We start from the raw sequence: 26,309 nt of genomic DNA on the forward strand, positions 1-26,309 counted from the left end.
GGGAGCAATTTAGGGTTCAGTGTCTTGCCCAAGGACACTTCGACATGTGGCCAGCCGGGGCTCGAACCGCCGATCTGCCAACCTTGTTGATCATTAGACGCCGACTCTACCTCCTGAGCCACAGCCGCCCCGTACATGTGATACATGTGACTATCTTGGTTTACAATGGTTTTTAGTGATATCATGCATGTCCACTCTTTATTTGGCAAGGATCACAAGGGTCTCAACAAAAGTATGGGACGTAACAAGTAAAGATCATACAGGGCAGGCATTTAGCACCAAAACACTCACCAGACATACTTTATTGTGGTCGGGGGGGGAGGTGAGGAATGACAGTGGTAGTGGTGGCCACATTTGTCACATCATGGAGCAATTGGTGCAGCCATCAGTTTATTATATTAAAACAAAATTATTTACTACCAATAAAATGAGGACAGAAAGGCTGGTGCAAAAAGAAAAAACAATGTTTACAAAGCATACCGACATACATCTTCATCATCATTCATATTTTATATCTGAAGAAGCACATGATGGCAAACAAGTTAAATAGTCAAAAAAAAAATCTAAAAATGTTGTACACCGCGACATCTCTCTTCATGCTTTAACAGTCCAAGAAGTTCGCGGCCATAAGCAGTTCCAGTGCGATCTCAGGAGCGATGGGGAACTCGGGGATCTCTGTGGAACTGTTGGTGTAGCGGACCTTGTAGGTGAAGTACATGCACACCTTGGAGAGGACATGGGAGGGGATCTCTCTGAAGTTCACTTCGTTGGTTTCATTCTCAGCAAACTGACCTGCACGTGGAAAGTGAATGGTTGTTACATACATGACATGTACAGAAAAGTACATACCATCCTAATCAACATAGGCTTCCCCTTAAAGGAAACTCCAATTAAATGTTACAATACTATCAAACATGGAAAACACTATCCGTACTGCAAGCATGAAATTATCTCAATCGTTAACAGTTTGGACAAGTAGCGGACACTGCTCCAGAGTTACTCAACAACTTGTTCTTTTTTCTGACTGGGGCAGTCCCACTCGTTTATTTTATTTTATTGGACAGATACAGTGGAGAGACAGGAAAGTAAGGAGAAGAAGGGAGAGAGGGCATGTCAGCAGGGCATGGGCCGGATTCGAACCCATGCAGACATGGGCATATGTGTGCACTGTAGACCGCGGTGCTAGACCACCCCAGGCCACTAATCAACAACTTTGAATGCAATGTCTCGTTGCAACACGTCGTGGACACATCAACAGTAGTACAGGAACTCCATTTTAATAATGCTCAAACTCAGTCTTATATTGTACTTCATTTTTTACATTTTAGGCACTGAGCAGATGCCTTTATCCAAAGCGAAAACAAATACATTTGACTAAATGAGTCATCTTCCACCAGTCTAGCAGGAAAAAGTATTCTATGCTCAGGCCTGGGGCCATTGGCAGTCGTCTTGCTAGAAGAAGGAAAAAGTAGGAAAGAGTGAATCGTACAGGGGTTAGTACGTAGACGGCGACACCTTAGCAGCCACACTCACCTGGCCCACTCAACATGGCTTTGATGGTCCCAGAGGTCAAGGCATGTTCTCTCTTCACAATGAACTCATGGCCATCCGAGGAGATCAGTTTCACATACATGGCATCTGGCCCCTCGCAGCCACCATAGGTCTTCTCTTCGCCGTCTGTCAGGGATCAGGCCAGAACAGACAAATGTCAGCCACGTGTGTGTGCTTAGCTAGAGACTTGCAGTCTCATACAGTCAATGTAAAAAAAAATTTTTGTCATCTCTAGCTAAATATCAGATAATAACAGCAGGAGGAAATTGCCCTGCTATACTTGTTTGCACCATCATGTCCTGTAGTTTCTTTTCCCCAATTCGCTTTCATTAAAATACTATATATTAAAACAATGCGTTCATTTTAAACATGTCAAATGACAACTCACCCATTTTGTCTGTGTCTGTGAAATCCGAAGCGCTTAATTCCTGAAAAACACAGAGACATCAAGCCATTAGCCAACACTGCATTTCTCATCAGATCACAACAAATAAGTTGACAAACTTACACCTGGCCTGTAACAAACACCATGGCTTTAGCCTTGACTTCAACTAGCTAGCTACAGACCTTCTTTTGGCTGGACATTTCCATCAGGCCTAATAACGCCAACAGTTGCTGGTTTGTGTCAATTAGCTAAACAGCTAGCTATGAGAAAAGAGACTGTTAGCTTGTACAAGCTCGGTTAGCATGTTAGCTTAACATAGCTGCTTCTCAGTGGTGCTGTGGTTAGCATGTTAGCTTAGCATAGCTGCTTCTTAGCTGGCGCTGATCAGCACCGAGCTACAAGCCGCTTCCGTTCAGTTCGACGAACAAATCAACGAACCAAACATTGATCCAGGCATATAACCAGAGGCCAGGTACAGTTGTAAATGTCGTATAATTCACAATATTATTCGTAGCGTGTCAAGCAAAACAATCTGCCATTACCACACAGCGATCGAATGTGGAGACTTTTCGCTTCGGCTAGCAAAGATGTTGACACAGGAAGCAGTTCGTTATAAACAGCCTTGGTGCGCCACAGAGGTCGGTTCCGTTGGATATCACAGCCTATAAAATAAACAATCCGCATTTACCACATATACACAGACCAATATAATATGCAATATATCATTTTGAAATTACTATTCCTGTTGGGTTTTTATTATTATTATTTTTTACAAAAAATCTAAAAGGTCTGTCTGTTTTGACCCTAAAGACCAATCGTAGGCTTTTACTTTGACATGTACTTTTTACTGTGGGGATACTGCTCCCCAGTGTTGAAAATAAATATTGCACTACCGTGCAACAAATGTGAAAAATAAAAAAAGGCCAGTAGTAATTTGAATGAATGTGATCAGAAATGTCATTCACCATGCTATGTGCTATGGTTTATCAAAGTATTTCATATGTTATATAGAAATATATGTGCATTATGAAACATTTACATCTACTTGCATCTATAGGGGGCGAGAGAGAGAGGAAGAGAGAGAGGAAGAGAGAGAGAATATTTCACTGAATCAAAATGAGTTGTGCTAAAGTAAGACCGTGTCTCTCTGTCATGTCTTATTCAAATTGTTACTTTTGCAGAATATGTCTTAATACGCTCCACCATAGATTATACACCTGTACAACTTGCAAAGGGTTTTAGTTACAGCATGAATGGCTCCAAGCCTCAAGTTAGGGTGGCACAATCAATATCCTTTAAACACAAGCACAGATGGGGTCAGATACAGTACTGGCTCTAATCAGAGACATTGCACGGTAGGTCATGAAGGTCACCTTTACTGTACGTTATGGTGAGGGAGGTGGCCCTCAACACCAGCCTGATACCAAAGAGCCTAGGTAGAGGCTTAGTACAGTACAGACAGAGACAGCAGTAGGCTATCCTGTTTAGACCGTGACTTTGCCTTGGTCCCGAGTGGAGCTCTTTTATACAGGGAAAGTGATGACTGCCGAAACATGAGGCCCTACGAACCGGGAGAGGGTTATCTGAGCTGTGACGCTGACTCCGAGTGTCTCTGTAACCTGCTCCCTTTGACCCAGAGGTGCTGAAGGAACACGGCCCTCCACTGCATACGTGAAGGATTTCAAAAGAGTTTCCATTATCTATCTGATTCTCTGCTGATGTAGCGTTTGTGTTTTGTATCTGCAAGTCGCTGACAGCATCCATCTCCAAGTAACATATGAGATTGGACGATTCAGATGATCAATGACAGAATTCTTCTGACATTTAAGTTGGAGTCAAGTTGAAATGCTGTTTTCATCAAGTCGACATATTTTCAGGTTGTAATACATCTGACAGTATACAATTTGTTGAGGAATGAGGACGACAACTTAATTAAGGGAGAGTAAGTGAGGAAGTGTGTATTCTTAACGTCATTGCAGTTGGACATGTTGTCATTTCTCATACGATAATAGCAGCTTTAACTAAGCTGTGAGTGAATGTTACAGAATGTTCTCTGGCCCCTACGCCTTTTAGCTGTGCCCAAGGAGGAACAGTGTGCTCGTGCACGCACACACAGACACACAAAACAATCATTGACCTTCCAGTCGCCCATTACACCATTAGCACCTATGATCAGAAGAGGCGGGTGGCGGCGGCTGCTTTGAAGGTTCTCAGATATGACCCTCCCATTGCAGCTGCTGTGTGCTATTTTGGGGTGGTCACCATGGACCCCTATAACAGGGCTGCCTTTGCACATGCACGCACAAATGTAAACGTGCACACATGCACCATACACAGCTTGCCAAATGAAAGAATCCACTCTTAATATTATTATTATTAATAATAATAATAGTACTGAAACAGTCACTGAATGACCTCCTTCAATCTTTAATTATTATAATTATGGATGTAACAGTCGGTTTAAACAGTACAAACAAAAGCCTTAAGTACAATGGTGCATATTCAACATTCTCAGATGCTTCTCATGGCCCAGGAGACTAAGAGAACTAATGAGAAACTGTACATATTGATTTTGGCCATTTTCTTGTCGGAAAACAGGACTAATGAAATACAGATCTGACTGCTCAGCACTCTGGCAGGGCAGCAACATGACACACACAGCAATACCAGCTTTGTTAAAATGGTCAATTATTGTATTAATAATCATAATCATAATCATAGCTTTTATTTGTATAGCACTTTTCCTGCAAACGTTGCAGCTCAGTATTATTATGTTTTACATTATTATCAGCACCACTGTATATATGACATAACTACATTTACATATAGGCCTACAACCAGTTACATTTTTATTTCCTCATGCAAAACAACATTTCCAAAAACAATTTCATGCAAATGTCAAGTATGTCAAATATCCAATACTCAAACAATACTCAAACTACTGACTGTGGGCTATACGCTCTGGAGGCCATTACATTACAGTCAACAAACAACGGCATGTTCTCATTTCTAGATCATACCAGTGATATGCTGTAGATGTGTGTGTTCTCTAAATGAGTGGTAGAGCAGTGTGTCCTCTAAATGAGGGGCTGAATGAGGGGTGGGGGGGGGGGGTAAATGGGGGGGGAATATGCCATTACAAGGTCTGTGTAATATGAACTGTACAATAGAGTTGGATAGACTTAGTCTGAGAGCTCCTGAATGAAACCAGGTCAGGATTTCAGTCCATGAGAGGAGATGGGGGAGGAAGGTCTTTGGGCATGTCCACTGAGTAAAAAGGGAGCAACATGTCACATTGCATTTAGGGATGTTGGCCCCATAGCCTGAAGGGAGATAGGGGACCCTTGTTACGCTTACCTCATATAGAATCCCAAGAGCTTTTACTGGAGATAAGCAGTGACCCAGAGCTTGGGTTGGGAATTCAACCACCCAGGATACGGTTGATCTTATTGGTGTGAATGCAATGTAGTAGTAGTATTAGTAGTAGTAGTAGTAAAGACTACCCCTCCCGAACCCCCAGACAATCAAGCCAATCAGAACAACTCAGGATCCCACCTCTAAATGAATGGCAACATTTTGAAAATGCAATAAAAGAGATTGATTGGAACACACTTCTGAATGCAGAAGATGCGGAAACTGATAGCAACACGATGCTAACTACAATTCAGAACACAATTAATACATTTACCAAGAAAGTAAAGGGTAGGAAAGGTAAAAAAAAAAAAACGAGTGTGCCATGGATGAATACAGATATCCAAACCGAGATGCCACACTTAAATTGGCCTTGAAATCCTTGAAATCAGGACATGACAAACGTACATTTGTTATGTTGAGAAATAATGTAGTGAAGGCACTGAGAAAGGCCAAAGCAGACTTTTTTTATTGATATTATTAGCGAGGCTAGGGGTAATCCCAAAATGATAGGGATGGATTCTAAAGCAGTAAAGCCATTGGAACTGGAGCTGAACCGAGAACTGTCACACAACCCAGGAGAATTAGCAGAGGCCCTCGACAACTACTTTTTAAACTCAGTTGCATTGATCCTACACCTGTTAACACCGAATGCAATGATTATATCTCACATATCATACTGTATAACAAGCTGGGGGCAAGCTAGTTCATCCACACTGAAGCCCATTGAATCACTAAAGAAACAGTCAATAAAAACATTGGACAGGAAGCCTATTAGACACCATCACTGCAGTATTCTAAGGAAACCTTGCAACCTTGCACCTCCTCCACTCTGTGCCTTCATTACACCACTGCCACAGTCAACTCGTACCACCAGAGCTACTGTGAGAGGAGACTGCTCCACCCCATTCAGAATGAGCACATTCAGACAGACTGCATTCTCAATCAAAGCATCTCATGATTGGAATAAACTACCTGAAAACATTAAAAAAGTGCACCACTTACAGATCATTTTCCAACCACTTGAAATCATGGCTCATTAGTAATCAGCAATGCAGTCACTAATTCCACTAGCAATGGATCGTACTAATCTCTCTGTTGTGCTGATGTCTTTATTGTTTCTATGATGATGATGTTTTTATGCTGATGTCATGTAATGCAATGTAATGTAATGTCCAGTGCCTGTCTTTCCTTTTAAGCTGTTCAGGGACTACGGACGAAAAACTAGCCTTCTTGGCTAATTCTGGTGCATTCTTTGATGTACATTGTCCCTGACAAATAAACAATAAATAATTAAATAAATAAATGTATGGTTCAGAAAAATATATAAATGTAAAAATAAATAAATATAGGTATAATGCTTTTGCTCGTCTTCTCCTCTTCTTTCAATTCAACCGTGACAAAGTATAATCAATAATAGTGCTTCACTTGATTCAAGTCTCATGTAAATGAAATTGATGACTGCACTGCTGGCCTGCATAAAAAGAGTGAAATGGGAGGGATAGAATTGTCCTTCCCTCCCTGGTTGACAAATCGTGACTCTAATCATGGCCATATGCCTGGGATTGATTCCAGCAGATTGAAGCGTATCCTTTTGGACTGGCCACTACCACATGAACACAACACTCTACAATACAGCAGCCAGCCAGTTACATTGGACACGGTGATAATGTGAACCCTGGCTGGTTAATGAACACACATCTGTCATGTCCGATTCTGTGGCTGTCGTGTTTGGCAACACACTCAATTAGTCGTCTGATTGTCATCTCATTATAAGCTTGGGAGAGGAGGGAATTCATTTCAGTCTGGCTCTAAATGCCAGGGACCCCTACACACAGTCAGTGTATCAGGGTTTGGAGTGGGGAACTCAGCATGAATGGGAAAGTAAATACAGTTGTAATAAAGGACATGACATTTTGACATTCGTGACAGGGTCTGGTGAAAAAGTCCTCAAGTAGGGCAAGTTAATTTCCCTTTTTTTCTTTCCTTTTTTTCTTTTTATTATGAAAGTGCAGCAATTATGAAATTGCCGGCATGTGGACCTTTTTCACCAGACCCTGTCACATGAAAAACATGAAACTAGGGAATGTCTGAAAAAGGTGAAAAGAGATGAAAGAAGAGAACATAATAATAATAATAATAATAATAATAATAATAATAATAATAATAATAATACATTAGACTTATATAGCGCTTTTCTAGACACTCAAAGACGCTTTACAAACTGAAAAACCGAGTAGTAATAATAAAAAGAAACCAAAAAGAAATAAAATAAAGTATTGGGGCCTAATTAAGGTAGTGCTGGGGACACATGGGAAGGGGAGGGGGAGAGGGTTAACTGGTGAAGGCAAGCTTGAAGAGGTGGGTTTTGAGGGCCTGTTTAAATGTTGGGAGGGTGTTGGCCTGTCTGATGTGGTTGGGGAGGGCGTTCCAGAGGGACGGGGCTGCGGCTGAAAAGACCCTATCACCCCAGGTCCGGAGCTTGGTCCTGGTGGTCTTGACATGTAGTAATAGCACAATCATGTGTACAGTATGTAGCACATCTCCCATATGGAGTATGAAGGATGTGTTTGTTTTCTGGACTCCTTCTCTGTGGATGAAAAGTTACCATGACAAACAGATAACAGACATTAGAGGGGAGGAAGCTGCAGTAAGATCCTGCTTGTTTGGACTACACTGAATCAGCCTAATGACATCCCAATGATAAGACCCATACCACAACTTATACACCACTAGAGATGTCTCATACACTGACAGCACTTCGTGACGTTAGACTTATAAGGTTCTGTGTTGTCCGGCAACACTTTCTTTATTTTCTTTAGAAAAAGTTAAAAGGTTCATATTTGATAAAAAAACGATTTTGTATAGTTCATAAAGAGAAGTAAAGTTGATAAGATTTATTTGTTGCTAAAAACGAGCTATTTACAACTGTTAACAATGTATATAAATATTTTAGTTAATATTTGATGTAGTGACATCACTTCCTGTTTACCGCAAATCTACTTCCGGTTTGGGAGATCGTTCTTTGCCAGAGAGAGACCGAGACGTTATGTTTGTTCTCCATTCATCATCCATGTTCAGATTTACACAAAGCAATGTTGTAAGTACGAAATATCAAGTGTTGGATTGGTAGCTTTATATATTAGTCATCATTTGTTGGGAATATTATGTTTTTAGTTATTATTTTGTAGCTAGATTGTTAGGCCAAAAAACGGACTTTCTAGCTAACCACTGTTTGTTTACATCCTGTTGAAACATGTTTTGTGCTGTTTGTCTTGCCGTTTTTACCAGTTCAATATACCTGATTTGAAAAGCCACCCTACGCCTCTTTCTTTGATGGACTTTATTGACAAGGTTTAGCTTGATGTTAGAGAGAGAACATCACAGGTTCTATCTCCATTTTTGTCAAAATTGAGTTTTTTTTACATAATCTGATCCATTAGGTGTTTATTAATGCCTGTGTGGTGTTATTTTTAAAAATATTTACATTTTTGAGTTAGTAATTCATAAAATACAAAGGTTCCATCTCACAAAACATAATGGAATGTAAAAAATTTGACGCTCAATATCTCTGAACTACCCTAGACGGAGATAGAACCTTATAATTCTAAGCTCACGACTTACCACATGTTCATCAGGGCTGGTGGAGGTGGAAATCAGAGGACAGGCTCATTGTAAAGCACGGAATAGAATGAGGAACGGTAACAAACACATGTGACAATGCTCTTGCTAATTTCCCCCACACACTCTGTTGACCCTTCAAACACGATGAGACATCATCCGTGACTGTGTGGGTATTATTATTTTTTCTGAGTGGGGCAGTCCCACTCATATTTTTCATTTTTATTGACAGATCAGTATAGATTATGACAGGAAGGATGGGTGAGAGAGAGAGGAGGGATGACATGCAGGATATGTCCCCGGCCGGAATCGAACCAGGGACCCTGCGGTTACATGGTCAGCGCTTAACCCACTACGCCACCTAAGCGCCTCTGTGTGGGTATTTTAATCATTAAACATATTAAACATCACAGTGTCATCTGGGTGGCGGATGGTGGTGATTTTGGCCTTCTTGTTTTGATCATGCTAATTAAGGTGAAAATGTATATATGTATGGGATGGATGTAGCGATGCTATGCTAAGCTAACTATGTGAGGCATGGAAAGTGGATCTCCTTAATACTGATGTCTTAGCAAGAGTTTTGGAAAACACTCGGCACTGATATCCCCTCACAGTGCTTACAAGTCTCAATCCAATTTTAGAAGCACGACAGTTTTCAGTCAGGCGGTGGATCCTTGGTCTCCGCAGGAGGTTAAAATTACTCGTGAGGAACTTTCCTTAGGGATCATGGCCAACTTAAGATGTGTGTCCCTGTGTCTGGTTCATTAAGCTGTCCAAAACCATTAACCCTAACCCTAACCCTAACCCTAAACCATTAAATTCATTAAATTAAATTAAATTAAAATAAATTAAACTAAACTCAATAAGGTGTGTAAATATACACACAGGTAGCATTTCGTCTTTAAAATAGTCTCTTCCTCTGTTTAGTATGAGCAGTAGTCCATTGTCTATATGGACCTATATCCAGTAGTAGTCCATTGTCTATATGGACCTATATCCTAGGCTTTAGAGACAAATAACAATGACGATTGGTAATGAAACTGATTATTCTCAATCCCCCCTAATCTACAGTATGTGAGTCATTTTTTTAAAGAAGTCCTTTTCTTCGGTAAATTCACAGTAGTCTACACACTCCAGCTCCTCTTCTGTTGTGAAATATGAGCAGGCCCGGCATGGCAACCCTCAAATGGCAACCCCCCAATGCTGGTTTCCCCTTCCTCAGGTCAGGCGGACCACCTTGCGGTGCCAATGTATCTAGCAGTCATAAAGAACCGAAACTCTATACAGCAGGGCTGGTATTGTTATTACAGCTGAGTTCATAAATTAATCAAACGGTTGCTGACTGAGTGTTAAAACAAGCCACGGCACAAACGTCACACTGAGATTAAATATGGACTGAAATACAAGCCAGCGTCTGGCAGTGCATTTAACTGCCAAGCTGTTGTCCTCCAAATTCCTCTAGAGGGGTCTATGGGGGGTCTAACAGTAGTGAGAATGGATGATATGTATGTAAATGTACTGTGTGTGTGTGTGTGTGTGTCTGTGTGTGTGTATGTGCGTGTGTGAATTGGGGAACTCTCTTCGTGTATAATAAAAAAAAACAGACCATTTTGTATGGATTCCTGTTGTCAGGGTCATAGTTGTCATAGAAACTAGCATGGAAAGTACAAAACGACGGCTTCATCTCTCCAGCAGGTGTTTTTTGTATCCCTATAAAGGTGGCGTACACTTATAAGGCAGTGGTTTATATTTGTCGTGGATTGCTTGTATATTTGAATCAGATCCAGCATTCTGTGCTCAGTTAGAATATAGTAACAGAGATATTCCATCACTGACACCACTAGTAGGTCATAAAGAGCACTGCGCTTCTTAATAAGATGCTATGGGAGACAATGTTAGATAAATGATAGAGATGCACCGATCCGATATTGAGCAGTATTGGCCTTAAATGCTGGATCGGGAATCGGAGATGGGTCATTTTTTTAATACGGTGCCTTTTCCGTCCGCAGTACTAAATCATCTTGTATTTTGTCTAAATTTGGACAAATACTAATTCCATTAGGTTTTTCATGTATAGTCAATTGTTATTTATTATGAATACAATGATATGGGCTTCTAAGTTGTTGTTTTCTACATTTTAAAAGCTTTGGTTAAAGATGTAAATTGGATTTTGCATGGGATTTGGGATGTCCCCAGTGTTGTTCATTCAACTTCAATCCAAAAAATAACTATTAAAAACATATACATTTCCAAATATGTTATTATTATTTGATTTTCCTGATCAATATCTATTGAAATCAAATATAGTTTTTATCTTTTTTAATTTTATTTTGTACAAAAAATTAAGGTTTTGCTTACAATATTGCTCGTCCCTGCGATCACTGTCCACCCTGTTATGCTGTGTTAATGTCCCTTTTAAAAGAAAACCATATTTCTCAATAACATCACTCTCATGAGGTGACATCACATCAGTGGAGGGGATTTCAAATGTGGTAGGCTGTGTGATTTTCTACCTCTTTTACCATCAGATTTTTATGTTTTTATCCAGTGAGTTTAATGTGGTTGACCATAACGTGTCCACCCTGTTATGCCTAAATATTGAGGAGATCAATCAAATTGAATAATTTCAAAAAAAGTATTTAGTGCAAATTAGAACATTAAAATATAGATAAATCAAAAAAAAAAATTTCACAAGTTATGAAGTCCAAATGGCACCGTATAAAAAAAATGACCCAGATAGGGAATGTTATTTAGCCAATCCAGTGCCATGACGCAAAAGTTGTAAAAACTTGCCGTCTGTGACTGACGGCTGCGATGACACGTGAGTGTCATGGCGACAACAATATCAACCGTGTCTGCGATCTGGAATGACAGACATCAGTAAAACTGCTAGTTGCCAAATGTGCAAGGCAAGGTGAGGAGTGGCAGTAGCCACCTCACATTTTAAAAAGTTATCCTCTCATCAGATTGGTACTCGGTGTCAACTGCTCGGTGTCAACTGGTACTCAGTTCAGTGCTACGGAATCGGTATCGGCAATAAAAAAGTGGTATCGGGGCATCCCTAATAACTGGCATACATACATACATACATACCCAGTGAGGATCATGGCTGCTATGCGATCTATGGCAGTGGAGTTGGAACCATATACAGTGTACACAGTATGCAAGAAGAGGTTGAAGAGGATCCAGAAAACATTCCATTTCAATCAGACTGAATGATTGGCTCGCAATAGAGCTGCAACTGAACGACATTGTCAAGGCTCCTTTCCAAGTTTCTCCGTAAGCCAGAATCACCAGAACACCAGAACCCCCACCAGAACTCCTCAGCAGTACATGACCAGAACCATCACCAGAACCTAACGTCTCAGCAGTACAGGGACAACTTTGGGCCCCAGTAGAGAAGCAGCAGGGTATGACACAGCGTATCTGACCCCATGGCAGGTGTCACTGATGATGTAACAGGACACTAATCCAGCCAGGGATCAGCAGTGGAAACAGAACAAACTGATCTGGAAGCAGCTGGGTACCTGCCTGGACTCACACCTCCAATGTGAGAGACTGACTGTGACACTGTGATTTAGCACAATTTAAATCCCCAGTGGACAAGGCCACCACCGCTTTCTCAAGGTTATGGTTAGGGGTTTGGGATAGAATAGGCTAGAATAGAAAGTTAGGGTTTGGACAAAAAATGCTTCAAAAGAATGACTTACTTACTCCTCTTCATTCACCATTGGGACGTAAGGCAACAGTGAGTTAGTGCCCTCCACCTCTTCCTTCTATGGCTCCTCTTTTATCGTCCCGCTCCATGACAGATTGGTCAGGCTCATTCCTTCAAAAGAATCCATCCTAATAATCAAGCCCATAGTATAAGAGTGTTTAAGAAAAAGACCCAGGCAAGAACAGATGAACGGTGTACAAGGCATAACTTCTTTATTGTTATACACAGAAACACATCTCCAAAGACTTTGCACAAATCAGTGGGGTAACGAGCTTTGAGATATCAAAAGTCTCACACAGTTCCTTATCATCTTGTAAAACAGTCAAACAAGTATATCTGCGTCCGTGCGTCCCCAAATGGTACATAAATTACAACCAATTAGATTTTCGTATACTGTCAAATGTTACCGTATGTCCATTACATTACCAATTACAAACAAGTTATATCCATTGTCAAAATACAGGTGTGCAAATCGTTAGAAAAATACCAACTCATACCAGATTCTGGATTGTGCTCTGTAAAAATCCTTACAAATAGTATATAATCTATATATAAATGTTTCCAACATGCAATGTTGCTTTTTAAAAAAATATCCCAAGTACTGCCTGTTTGAAACCCCTCATAGATACAGCTCTCACCTTGCTCTTGTGAAAACGAAGGGAAAAAGAAAAAGAGGTGTGGACAAGAATGGATCTCTGGTGAAAAGGGCTCTAGTATATTTGTGTAGTTCACACAGGTAGAAACTGATTATTCTACACAATGTAAAGTTAACAGATAATAATTTTTTTAAGGTTAGAAATGTTGCATTGTTTTGATTTTGCTTTCTTTAGCGTAATATCTTTGTACGTAGCAGGCCGGAGCAAATAAAACAAAACAAAAACAAACAACGACAGCGGTATAAGACAGATACTGTAACAGACAACACAATGCCTGAAGAAGCAGTCTCTAAAAGTATTATGGTGTACACTGGCGTTTTATTTTGTGTTATTGTCAATAGACCATGCAAGCAATGCTAGTAATATCCTGACACTCAATTGCAACAACAAAATATTGCCATTGTCAAGCCCTTTTTACGAAGACCAATACTTGAAACAATACATATCTATCAACTGTATGATGAATAAATAATCAGTCTTTGAAGTGATAACAGCCAATGTTACTCATATAAATACTTCACATTTAAATGAAAGAAAAATCATGCTGTACCTGCAACAAAGACTACAAACAGTTACAATGAAGTGGCACATTAATAAAAACCATGTCTCTGATGATTGCAACAGACAAAGTTCCCACACGACACAATTAAGACAAGGACTTCAGCTCTCACGAGGCGTCTTTCCCTCCCCCTTCCTCATCTTATTCTGAGGTAAACAGTAGTACTGTTAAAGACATTAAAGGCATCACTCTCCTAACCATAGGTACCACTTTCCGTGTGGCGTCAACCTGAATATATTCAACACCAAGTTTCTCAGAATCATTCCAGGACGTTCACTCTCCACTCTCACTAAGATGCAAGCAGAGACGTAGGTCCCAACATAACTACACCCAGCCAACTGCTTACTTGCTCTTCACAGCTTAATGGTAGAACATTGGAAGCAGATAAGAGTAATGAAAGCAATGAAATCCCATGCACAATTAATAGTCTAGGCTTATCTTACATGACCATGACTTAGTTTTTATCTTTTTGATTAAATAAATAACATAATTTATAAGACTTTTCATACTTTTGTACTGTCATAATAGAGCAATGTGTGTCATCGACAGTGTCATCTTCCCTACTAGCAAACCCACTGTCAATCAACGCTCTCCCTTAGTCTATTAAAATTATGCTGTTGATTCCTGGTGAAGTAGTAGTAGGATTTTTGCAATGGTTAATACATTAGAACTCTTAGCCAACTTTTGTTGGCTAAATATATAATCCTTCTTTAAAAAAATAAAACATATTGCACTTTTAATTAAATGAGGATATAATTCTTTTCATTATGATGACATCATAGAAATAATGATTTTTATCTTAAATTCCAAGATAAAAGGGAATCGACTAATGTCAAGGACGATCAATATCAACTACAAGCAAAGTTTTCCTTTTTTTTCTTCTTTAAAAACTACATGTCTATGACTGCAGATAACCAACATAAAGAAAACAAAACAAACTACAACGAAAAAAACTAAACAAAAACAAAAACAAAACAGTACCATGCACGGGGAGTGTGAGAAAGCAGTGTCTCCTGGGTAACGGTGGGAGGAGCTAGAAAAAAAAGCTGTGAGTAGGTAAGACTGGCGAGTGACCGCGCTAGCGCTTGGTGGCTAACGGTCGTCATGTCCGGGTTTCTTGTCGCAAGGATGGTGTCAACATCATGGAAAGACCAAGACACTAACGCTGTAATGTCGAAGCACGCTCCCACTGCAACACAGTCCCCTGGCCCGCCGAGCTCACATCTCCCCATCAAAACGTCAGACGGTAAAATAGTAAGGCAGCTGTTCCCTCCCGTCATCTAAGAGTGCATCTCCACACTGTTCCAGTCAAGTCAGCCAGTCCTTCTCTGTCCCTGCCAGGGAGTACAGTGCACTAGAGAGCCCTGTGCTTGGGTCAGCACACATGTGTGGTTCAATTACTTAATTATTTTCTGTGTGTGTATTTTGAGTTTTTACCTTTTTTTCCCTTAAATTTCTTACATTTCCCCCCCCTCCCTAGACAGGACAGTTAGCTTCAGCTTTTCACACACAGGACCCAAAGGAGCACTAAATCGTGGGGCAGGGCTGTGGCTGGCCCGTGACAAGGTGGTGGTCCGTCTCTCCTGGCTGTCGTCTCCAGTGTTGCGCTGATTCCCAAGCTCCTCCCTCCTCGGCCGCCCCCGAGTCTGACTGGCGCCATTTTGAATTCTAAAGGCCGGCGACGCAACTGCACCAGTTGCCATGGCTTCACTGAGGAGTCAAGACAGGGAGGTTTTTGGAAAGCAAACAACTTAGGTTGAAAAAAACACAGAAAAGGCCTAAGGACAGACAGCTCCTTAGGATGAATAGAACATGTACAGAACCTCTTCAACAGAATATTGAAAAAGAATAACAAACATGAATAACCTGAGACCTAGCCATAATTACCTGAGACACAGGACCATCATGTCAGGAAGTGAACAAATATGATCGCTAGGCCAATATTCAACAGCATTACCATAGCAACCAGGATCGAGTTCGGTCCCTGCAAGACAATGTTGTGAAAAAGTGAGGGACTTTTTTGTTGTTGCAACTTGCAAGCAATAAACTGAATCTCTTTGAGGAAATAATCAATAGAATCAACTCAGTAAAATCAAGTTCCACGACATTTCATGCTTTTGGATATTTTTCCTCTCTACAAAAAAATCCCCTCTGTAACCTCCCTGTGAAATACGAGAAACTACTGTGCAATAACCATGGGAATAGTGCAATGTTCTATAACCGTGCAATATATTTACATTCTTGTGTTAGGGTTCATATACTGTATATAAGTTTACTAGTCCATATGTTTATATGTTTATAAAAGTACACAGTTACATGCTAACTCCCCCCTTGTCTATATACCCCCTGTGAATAGGCCATATAGTGTATATATAGTGTATTCATTCATTCATTCATTCATTCATTCATTCATTCATTCATTCATTCATTCATTCATTCATTCATACTTACTGTCTCCTCCTCTGACATTTCGGGATGCTCCATACTGGCTCTCTTCATTTCTGCAAGGCTCTTTGGCTTTACGGAATCCTGCTTCCTGAGGGTAGGCGTGGGTGCTGCGAAGGACTTAGTTATAGGCGGGTGCATGCGGGCGATGGTGAGGGGGCTGGGCTCTTCGTCCTCTTCCTCAGCGGGGTCCGGGGGTGGGAGACACCTCACAGGGTCCTTGACGTAGTAGCTGTGATACTGGGAGTGAACGTGGGACTGAACCTGGCCGTTACCAGGGCTGCTCACCACTGTCGCGGCGGAGGCAGCAGGGGCCTGGGGACCGGGAGCGGCGGTGGGCTCGGGGGCCTTAGGGGGCTTGGGAGGGGCCTCCTGTCTCACTGGGGGTGCCTGGAGAGCTCTGGGGGGCTCGGCGGCGGCGGAGCCTCTTTCGTCTTTACTGATTTTCCTGGAGGGGCGCTCGTCTTTGCTGATCTTGCGGCTGTGTTTGTCGTCTTTGCTGACCTTGCGGCTGGCTTTGTCCTCTCGGTTGGTTTTGTGGCTGCCACTACTGCTGTTGGAGAGGTGGGCTTTCTTCTTGCTGTGGGGCGAGGGGGGGGGCGTAGGGACGGGGCTGGTGGCCTGGGAGTGAGGGGGGGTGGTGCCTTTGCTGTGTCCGTCTGGGGATTTCTCCTTCTTCTCCTCAATGACCTCAATCATCTCCACAGGCTCCATGAACTGCTGTTTGATATAGTCAGGACCTGCAGACCCAGAGGGACAGAACAGCTATTAACACAAACACTCAGATGGTGTCTGTGTGTGTGCATATGTTACGGTACATGTGGGAAAACGGTACATGTGGGAAAACTAGGGTTAGGGTTAGGTGCTAGGGTGCTACGGTTAAGGTTAGGGTTAGGGTTAGGGTTAGGATTAGGGTTAGGGGTAGGGTTAGACATGCCAGCATGTACCAAGTGGACGTAGCACCTAACCCTAATCCTAGTTTTCCCACATGTACCGTATTCCCACATGTACCGTAACACATATACTGTATGCTTATAGGTAGGGACTGAGGCAAAAACACACGCACACGCACATTGAGTGTCAAGACAGTGACAACGTATGCAAGATTATGGGTGATTAAGAATAATCTGCTCATCACTAGATAGGTAGTAGAATCAACATTACATTTGAACACGATTCACATGCCAGAGCATACATCTAACGATTACTCTATTCCACCCAAAATGGGTTTTAATTATTCAATTTCTATCAACCTGTTAAGTACATCCATGAATTTCAGGCCACGTGTAAATACAGCTATCCCAGTGGAGATCCGAGAGAGACAGAGAGAGAGAGAGAGAGGAAGAGAGAGAGAGAGCGATAGAGAGAACATGAGAGAGTCAAAGGGAAAGAGTCAGAGGGAGTGAGCGAGAAAGAGAGAGAGAGAGAGAGACTCAAAGAAAGAGAGAGCCAAAGAGTAAGAAAGGCTGTGTTTACTGAATGGCAGCATCACAGACTCCCATCAGGCAGTGGAGGATTATGTGGGCACATCTTTAAGCATCCCTCCATCCTTTTATCAGTCTCTGTCTTACAAGAAAGCCACTTTTCAGAATATACCTCTCTCCATCATTAACATTCAGGAAACCCATATCTCTCTGAAGAAAAGAGGGCTACCTCTACCCTGTACCCTCATGCTACAGCCACACGAAAAGTACAGCAACACAAAAGGTACACACTTAGTTCAGAGGCACTTCATGCGCAACTAGAAAAATAAGTTCCAGAAGAAACTTTGTGGGTTTGCAAAGTGTTCTTTTGGCTTGTGCAAAAGGTTTAATGTTGTTTGATAGATAGATAGATTTGCTGGGTAGTTGAAAGAAAGAAAGTGATCTTATGATGGTAGTGGAAAAGGTTAGAGATGGTTTGGTTGGTTGGATGGATAGAATTTTTGATAAATATATATATGTTACGGTACATGTGGGAATACGGTACATGTGGGAAAACTAGGGTTAGGGTTAGGTGCTAGGGTGCTACGGTTAAGGTTAGGGTTAGGTTTGGGAGTAGGGTTAGGGTTAGGGATAGGATTAGGGTTAGGGTTAGACATGCCAGCATGTACCAAGTCGACGTAGCACCTAACCCTAACCCTAGTTTTCCCACATGTACCGTATTCCCACATGTACCGTAACATATATACTGTATATATAGGATGAGCCAAGGGTACTTCAGTGGAGTGGGTAGAGAGTTGGTTAGTTGAGCGTGGTAGAGTTGGTGAATAGACCTGAGGGTGGGCTTGTTATCTGAGTGTATAAAAATACAGGTTTTCCCCCTGTGACTTGACTTTTGGTGAGAACATTTTTCACTGTTACGTTTGCTCTGACATGCTTGTAAAAACGGTTCTCCTCTTGCAAGAGTATATTATTAAATATCTTTTCCTATGCAATTTGAAATGAAGCAGGCTGCCTTTTTGATTTTATATTTAGATACTTAAGACATTCTCTAACAGAGGTTAATTAGTATACAGTGCTGCTTGAAAGTATGTGAACCCCTTGTGCAATCATAGACTTTAGTTTTTTAGTTTTTACCTTTATTTAATCAGAACCAGTCTTTTTTATCTGTAGATACATAGATAGATAGATAGATAGATAGATAGATAGATAGATAGATACAGTAAACCTTTGACTGGTACTGTAGATAGATAGGATGAACCACTCCAGAAGCCCACTAATAATTACCTATTGTGCTTGCCTGTGTTATGTGTTATGTGTTATGTATTATGTATTCAACCACAGGGAGAATAGGGAAAGTGTGTTTTTGTTGTACGATCACAGGTTTGTTGCCACTTTGGCTAGATGAGAGTGTGTCATGTGACATTAGCACAATGTGTGGCTTTGTCTCCTCTGCTTGTTCGCTGCCTGTTTCTGTCTCAGTGACTAATGGGTAGAACAGTAGACAAGGTAATGAGAGCCTGTTGGCTTCTCACAATCACATACGGTGCTGTCGCAATGACAGAGAGACAAAGGCTGCATTTACTTACGTGAAGTGGAAAATGACTTTGAAGTTGAGAAAAAATAAAATAATAATAATAATAATAATGGATTTTATTTATAAAGCACTTTACATTTCAAGAATCTCAAAGTGCTACAGTCAATAAAAGAAACAAAAACAGCACAACACAATAAAGATCACTAAAAACATCAAAAGCAGAAAGGTTAAAAAGACACTGTGGCATAAAACTAAAGAAAAAAATAAATACAAATCTGGCTACTGGAACGCTTTGTTAAAAAGATGAGTCTTAAGTCCGCTCTTAAAAGAGTCGACCGACTGTGGTGCTCTCAGGTGGGCAGGGAGGGCGTTCCACAGTTCGGGGGCGATGGAGCAGAAGGATGGACACGACATACTGTATCTTCCATGATGACATGTAATAATGCCCTTTATTCAAGTATCATTGGCCTTTCCTTTGAGGCCTGCCTATCTCCAAGAATCAATGTTGAGTCGATTCTCATCCTCTCTAGGAATGGGATGTGCATAACGTAGGGGAGGGACACTTCAATCCAGAATCAGCATAAACAGGCTTACTAGGAAATCTGATGGCTCAATATCGCTTAAACACAAATTGCTTTCCCATGGCAGGACATTACTAATTCATTTCATAACAGTGACATTCCCAATAAGACCCACTACAAAGAGACCGGGGGGGGGGGGGGGCTTAACATATCTTGTGAGCCTAATTTAACACTATAACTTGGTAAGAGTCTGGGCTTCATGAGAGGTTCCATACAGTTTCACTGTGTTTGGGGCCAGATTCCTCAGAGGGGTTCCAGGCTTGCTTCTCAGACAGCAGTAAATCAGCCGCCAGGCCTCTCACACAGAGAGGTCTGCTGCAGAACTGGCCACCGGTCAAAGCACCGGCACTGGCGGCCATTTTAAAAACCACAGACTCTCACAGAAACTAGCCCAAAACGTCTCTGACTTACTATTAGTGTTTTATGCTTGATCATCTGTCACAATATACTCCAATCTAAATTGATTTGGCTCAGAGGAATGTGTTTGATGATGTATTGTCTGCTTATACTAATATAGAAGCAGCAAAACGATACATACAGTACATCTTCTTCATGGCCAGTGGTGTCATGTTGGGCCTAAGCCTGTTGTAGTTACTGTAGTCTTATTCGAGTGCCAAGGAATGCACATCAGTCAGTTGGAACTCCATTACCCAGAGGTACCGGTACTGCTTTTATTTGAACATTGATCAGATGTGCAAAGTCTGCTACCCTCAGAGGGTCATTAAAATAGTCCTGGCGTCTAATAATACACAAGAATAACTAAAACCACTCTCCCTACATAAACACATACACATCTCAACTCATATCATACACATATCAACACTACCTTCTTGTGTGTGTTCCCATCGTGTCAAGCCTGCGATTGAATACAGTTATATTGAAGCAAATAGGGTGTGCTATATTGTGGATATCGGAATGGCTGTGATGCGGATCCCGTTTTCCATGATGTATAGCCTACCCTCTTGTGTGCAACAATGCTGACCACAAGCAATGATGCTAGTGAGGGTTTTTCATGATATATTGTATTGGCTGATACAACTGTTCCACCCCCACCTCCTTGTTCCACCCCCACCTTCTCCCCAGTGGTCTCTCATGAAGCTGGTCTATGGTTGCCGGTCGTCCACCTGCTCCTCGACCCCCATGTTCACTTCTCTGGTCAAGGCTAGTCTTTTTTTAGCCTGTCCTCTGCCTCTGCATGGTCGACATGATCAACTCATCTATCTCAACTGACTCCGTCCCTGCTGAACTGAAAATGGCTGCTGCGTCTTAAAGAAGCAGGGCCTGGACCCAGACAACCTCTGAACTTGCCTCTGAACTCCAGAACCATCAACTATTTGAAGCACTACAATCTGGATTCAGGGCCCAACCCTTTCCTTTGAACCCCACCTACCAAGTCTGCCTTCTTCCAGACTGGCCTTCCTACAGCATGGAATGGGTCCTGAGTAACACTATTCCTAATTTCCCATAATAAAAAAAAAAAATCATGACTACGATTTTCTCTTTTCCTATTTTTGTTCTGGCTACTTTCTTCTTTCTTTTTATTTCAGTGTTCTTGAGTCAGAGAAAGGCGTTTTTAAATTAAATTAATTATTATTATTAATATTATTATTATTATTATTATTATTATTATTATTATTATTGGTTTATGCCCTCCGTGTAGGAAGCAGAAAAAAGCACAGATGATGGGACAACAGCATCTTTTTTTTCTTTTTCCTCTCCACCATTCAACTTTGTAGATTTCAGGGTCGCATTCCGGAGCAGTTTTGTTCCTCTCCATTTGCTCACTTTGTAATGACAACCTGATCCACACAGTGTGTAATTGATTCCTATGCAAATCAGAGACCCTTTAAAAACAAAGATATTAATTCCAAAAGTACATGAACATGCATTAAGATGGACTCAATTCAACTTATTGAGTTATTTATTGATGTTGTTTTTGTATTTTAGCTCATTTTAAGAGTGTTATAGCAAAGGGTCTGAACACTTATGTACATGAGGCATTTCTGTATTTACATTTGATTAATTGCTTTGTCATTGTGTAGTATTGTGTGTGGACTGATGGCAAATTACTTTTATTTACCGGTAATCAATTTTAATACATATAACACAACAAAATGTGGAAAAAGTGAAGGGGTCTGAATACTTCTCTATATAATATATCATGATAATACTTGGGTCTGTATATAATATCATGATAATACTTGGGTCTGTATATAATATGATAATACTTGGGTCTGTATATAATATCATGATAATACTTGGGTCTGTATATAATATCATGATAATACTTGGGTCTGTATATAATATCATGATAATACTTGGGTCTGTATATAATATCATGATAATACTTGGGTCTGTATATAATATCATGATAATACTTGTTCTCATTTCCTTCTACCCTTTATCCCTCTGCCCACACTTATCTATTCTCTCCATCATCTCTATGGAATTATTAGAATACAAGCTTTTGTTTCAGCCACAGATGCCAGCTCTAATCCAGAGCACGTTTCCACTCCAGCGAATGCACAGCCAAATACACACACACACACACACACACACACACACACAGGCACGCACACACACACACACACACACACACACACACACACACACACACACACACACACACACAGCAGCCTATAGATCATTCGGCCGTTTAGAGCTCAGCGAGTACCTCACCCCTGCTGACCTTAATTTGAGATGAACCGCCTTAATGAGAAATACATTAACCGAAAGGAGGGTAGAGGAAGTGTGTGGGAGGGGGAGGAGAGGAGGACAAGGAGGAGGAGGACGAGGAGGAGGAGGAGGAGTGTGTGCTGCTATCACATCTGTTGACTTTGTAAATCAGATTGGGCCTCTCTCTCTTGTAGCCTACTGTACAGTCAGAGCTCACAGCTTTCAGCGTGCGGATATAAGGTCATCAAGCTGGAATAACGCGGTCCATCTTCTGCCAGGAACCAGGGGCCAAATGAAGAGAAACATGTGTACCATCTTCACAGTGTTTAACATACAAGAGGCTGTATGCTGACTACAGCCCCAAGGCTGGTTATTTCCATGTGAGTCATAATGTTCTACTGGCTCACAGTCATACTTTACATTAACTTGTGCTGATAACACGCAGGAACCAACAATAACACCGTCGCTGGGATTCCAGAGCTACAATGGAATCGCTTGGAATCTTCCGCGGCAACATGACGGCCATTGTAATGAAAGGCCCAGAATTTGTCCGACTACAATTACTGTATATCTGTGGATGTGTGATTTTACATGTTAGTTTCTAGAATGACAAAGAAAGCTCTTATGTATGGTATACTCATATAGAATGTCATACAAAAATACAATAAGTAACAATATAACAATACAAATGTATTATATATGATATATTTCTTTACGGTATGGGCAGACAGTACGCACTGTACGTATACAAGCCTTTTCTCTCTCTCTCTCAGTTATACGTTTACTGTACGGTTCAATTAGCAGCATCCAACCAACCAGTCGTTTTTTTTTCCCTTTCCTTTACACACTGGCAGATGGACCAGAGGGAGACGACGTCATTGTTTGGGCAGATTACAGATTCTACACGCGTACACACACACACACACACACACACACACACACACACACACAACACACACACACACACACACACACACACAAACACACAAACACACACACACACACACACACACACACACACAACACACACACACACACACACACACACACAATGAACATTATTATCAGCGAGGCAGACAGAGTGGCACGCTCCTCATGCAGTGGCCCGTGGCTCCTGAGTCACACTCATTTAGCGAGGTCATTATCTTTCTATTCAATTGTTTTGAACGGGCCAATAAAGGGAGGCCGTTCTGGAGGTGGTCTCTCACATGCAGTAACATGTGACAGAGAGAGATAAGCAAAGCCGGAAGGTGTTAAATAAGGTCTGAGTGGCCTCGGTTTGATGTCTATCACACATGCAAACATCTGCATCAGGAGTAATGACATCAGAAGCCACAGGACGTGGGAGACACTAGTCAATTTGGATTGGCGTAACTGGTACAAGTCCTACACACATACACACACACACACACACACACACACATTCACACTCAGCCCCCCCCCCCCCCTCCCCCCCCTCCACCTCCATAAGGGTCAGGCTGAAGGAAGGGACAGCTGCTGCGGGTCGACCCCAGCCAGGGGGAGAGCGAGTGAGCTAGATGAGGCCGGGAGGCTGAACTACCCCCCCCTTCCCACCCTACCCCCGCACCACCCCGCCCGCACAGGGATTCCAGCTATGTCTCCATTGGACCCCGGTGAGCACACATTGGCTCCAAATATAGCCCAATTAACGTCACTCCATAAACCACGCCCGGCCCAATATGTCTGCCCTGCCGCCCACCCTCCGGGGTGGTATGTGCGAACCAATCAGAAAGGTCAGGGTCCTTTTTCGCCATGACCCTCTCTTCCCTTTTGAACAGCACACATCCAACCTGGGCGATAATCTGCCATGAGTCTGAAATGTCAATTACAAACGACAAGGGTTTTGGACGTTGTTTTTTTTTGGTGGGGGGGGGTTATTGTAGCACCAGAAACTGTGCTACGTGAAACGTGAGAATATTTTCCAGTGCGTCGGGTCTAGGATTGGAGGCGCATGTGGGATTCGATCAGGAGAGTCATATTTCGTGACGTTAGAATTATATTGTTCTATCTCCATTTTTGTCAAAATTGATTTTTTTACATAATCTGATCCATTAAGTGTTTATTAATGCCTGTGTGGTGTTATTTCTTAAATGTTGAAATTTTGGAGTTAGTAATTAATAAAATACAAAGGTTCCATCTCACAAAACTTAATGGAATGTAAAAACTTTGACGCTCAATATCTCTGAACTACCCTAAACGGAGATAGAACCTTATAATTCTAAGCTCACGATATTTGTTTGTTTTGAGAGAGGGCATTAGGTTTCCATGGCATAGCCCAAAACAACCGAAATCGACCTTTTCAATAACATCCCATGTCATTTTTCCATGGTATGAAGTGTACGTCTCGCCCAGTCAGATCTTCTTTTCCTCAACAACCAAACAAAAAAAACAGGACATACAGGAATTATTAGGTTAGGTTATCTAAAGAGATATTATCAAAAGGATCATTCCATTTGAAGTCCAAGTGAAGGTTAGAATCTCTTATAGATAAGGAGTGTAGGGAGTGTTCCCTCTCTCTCAGTTCAGGTCACTGTCAGATATTTAGCCTATGAGCTGAAATGGGTCAAACTGTAAATAGGGGACCTCATTTACACCAAACATGAGACGTCCTGCCACAGCAGAACAGATGACCCACTACGTGCATACCCATCTAGAAGTAGGCTACACTGATTTACACTCACAGCAGACTGTCAAAGTTTTAACAACCATTTGGTTTTCAGTGCTAATAGAACAAAATCTGTAACTCGAGCGACCGACAAAGACTATACTATACATTCATATATGTAGGCTAATGCATTGAATTACATCAACACAGAGATTACTGCACATGAAACAAGCTTTGGCTTGTTTTTGTTTGGACACCTCTTTCATTCTCAACTAGGCCCTAATTGACTTGTTTGGCTTGAACTCGGAGTTGAACTGTGTCTGTGAACTGTGAACTGTGTCTAAGCTCCAGAGTTTAAATCTTAAACCTTCCTAAGCAGCGGAGATGAGATAACGTGACATGACGATTGAGAGAGGAGGACGCTGGCGTTGCTTGTTCGCCGCTTCTCCGCCCGAAATCTAGGTGTAATTGCAGTATACAGAGTAGATTGTCCTACAAAGACACTTCGATTTAGATTAAGTAATCTAAAAAGTAATTAGACCCCTATACTTTCTTTTATTTATTTTTTGTTTCTTTTTATTATTACTACTCAGTCTTTTCAGTTTGTAAAGCGTCTTTGAGTGTCTAGAAAAGCACTATATAAGTCTAATGTATTATTATTATTATTATTATTATTATTATTATTATTATTGCTGACATAGTCTTCTCATTCACCGTCTGACTTATAAGGCCAGGAGGACACTTCTCACACTCTCTATGGAGAGACAACCAACCCAAGCTGCCAAACATTACCGCCTTTTTCCAAAACAACAAGCCTACCCCGTTCCCCGTCCCTGGCCCTGGTCCTGGACCGGGCAGGGTATCTCTTAGCCTGCGTAAAGGGACCCGTTTGAATGGTTCTCATTGTTAATCTGTTAGTCAGTCACTATTTTATGGCATCATTTGGCAGAGGGCCATGGTGGGCTAGCTCACAGGCCTAAATATACCACTGACTGAGGGAGACAGAGAGAAGGGATGGTACCAAGAGCTGACATGTTAGAGGATCATGAATGAATAGTGGAGATGGAAAATGAATTCATATCAGGAAGAAACACTCAAGCCTAGTATAGAATTGCTTTGTAA

General features: G+C 41.4%; 2 protein-coding genes across 3 annotated transcripts in view; both read right to left on the reverse strand.

The window, feature by feature from the left end:
• Positions 1–349: 349 nt before the first annotated feature.
• Positions 350–2,540, reverse strand: LOC308168333 (elongin-C). Of its 2 annotated transcripts, none has more exons than XM_080542884.1 (4): positions 2,479–2,540; positions 1,940–1,979; positions 1,534–1,677; positions 350–792 (listed from the first exon to the last, which is right to left on the reverse strand). In XM_080542884.1, the coding sequence occupies exons 2-4, from the start codon at positions 1,941–1,943 to the stop codon at positions 602–604; spliced, it is 339 nt and encodes a 112-aa protein (XP_080399010.1). In that variant the 5' UTR covers positions 1,944–1,979; positions 2,479–2,540; the 3' UTR covers positions 350–601. The 2 variants fall into 2 exon arrangements, with proteins under 2 accessions (XP_080399010.1, XP_080399011.1); XM_080542885.1 differs by lacking the exon at positions 2,479–2,540 and adding an exon at positions 2,375–2,455.
• A 12,974-nt stretch (positions 2,541–15,514) lies between these two features.
• The window catches only part of jph1a (junctophilin 1a), a gene marked incomplete at its 5' end in the record, with an annotated part of 36,560 nt that continues 25,765 nt past the window's right edge, over positions 15,515–26,309 (reverse strand). Inside the window, 3 exons of the mRNA XM_080543434.1 lie at positions 15,515–15,611; positions 15,789–15,885; positions 16,353–17,086. Of these exons, the coding sequence (XP_080399560.1) occupies positions 15,805–15,885; positions 16,353–17,086 (815 nt within the window). The 3' untranslated portion in view covers positions 15,515–15,611; positions 15,789–15,804. The remainder of the gene's footprint in view (positions 15,612–15,788; positions 15,886–16,352; positions 17,087–26,309) is intronic.

Source organism: Nansenia antarctica (genome assembly GCF_963989245.1).
Source record: "Nansenia antarctica genome assembly, chromosome: 12".
NCBI lineage: Eukaryota > Metazoa > Chordata > Actinopteri > Argentiniformes > Microstomatidae > Nansenia > Nansenia antarctica.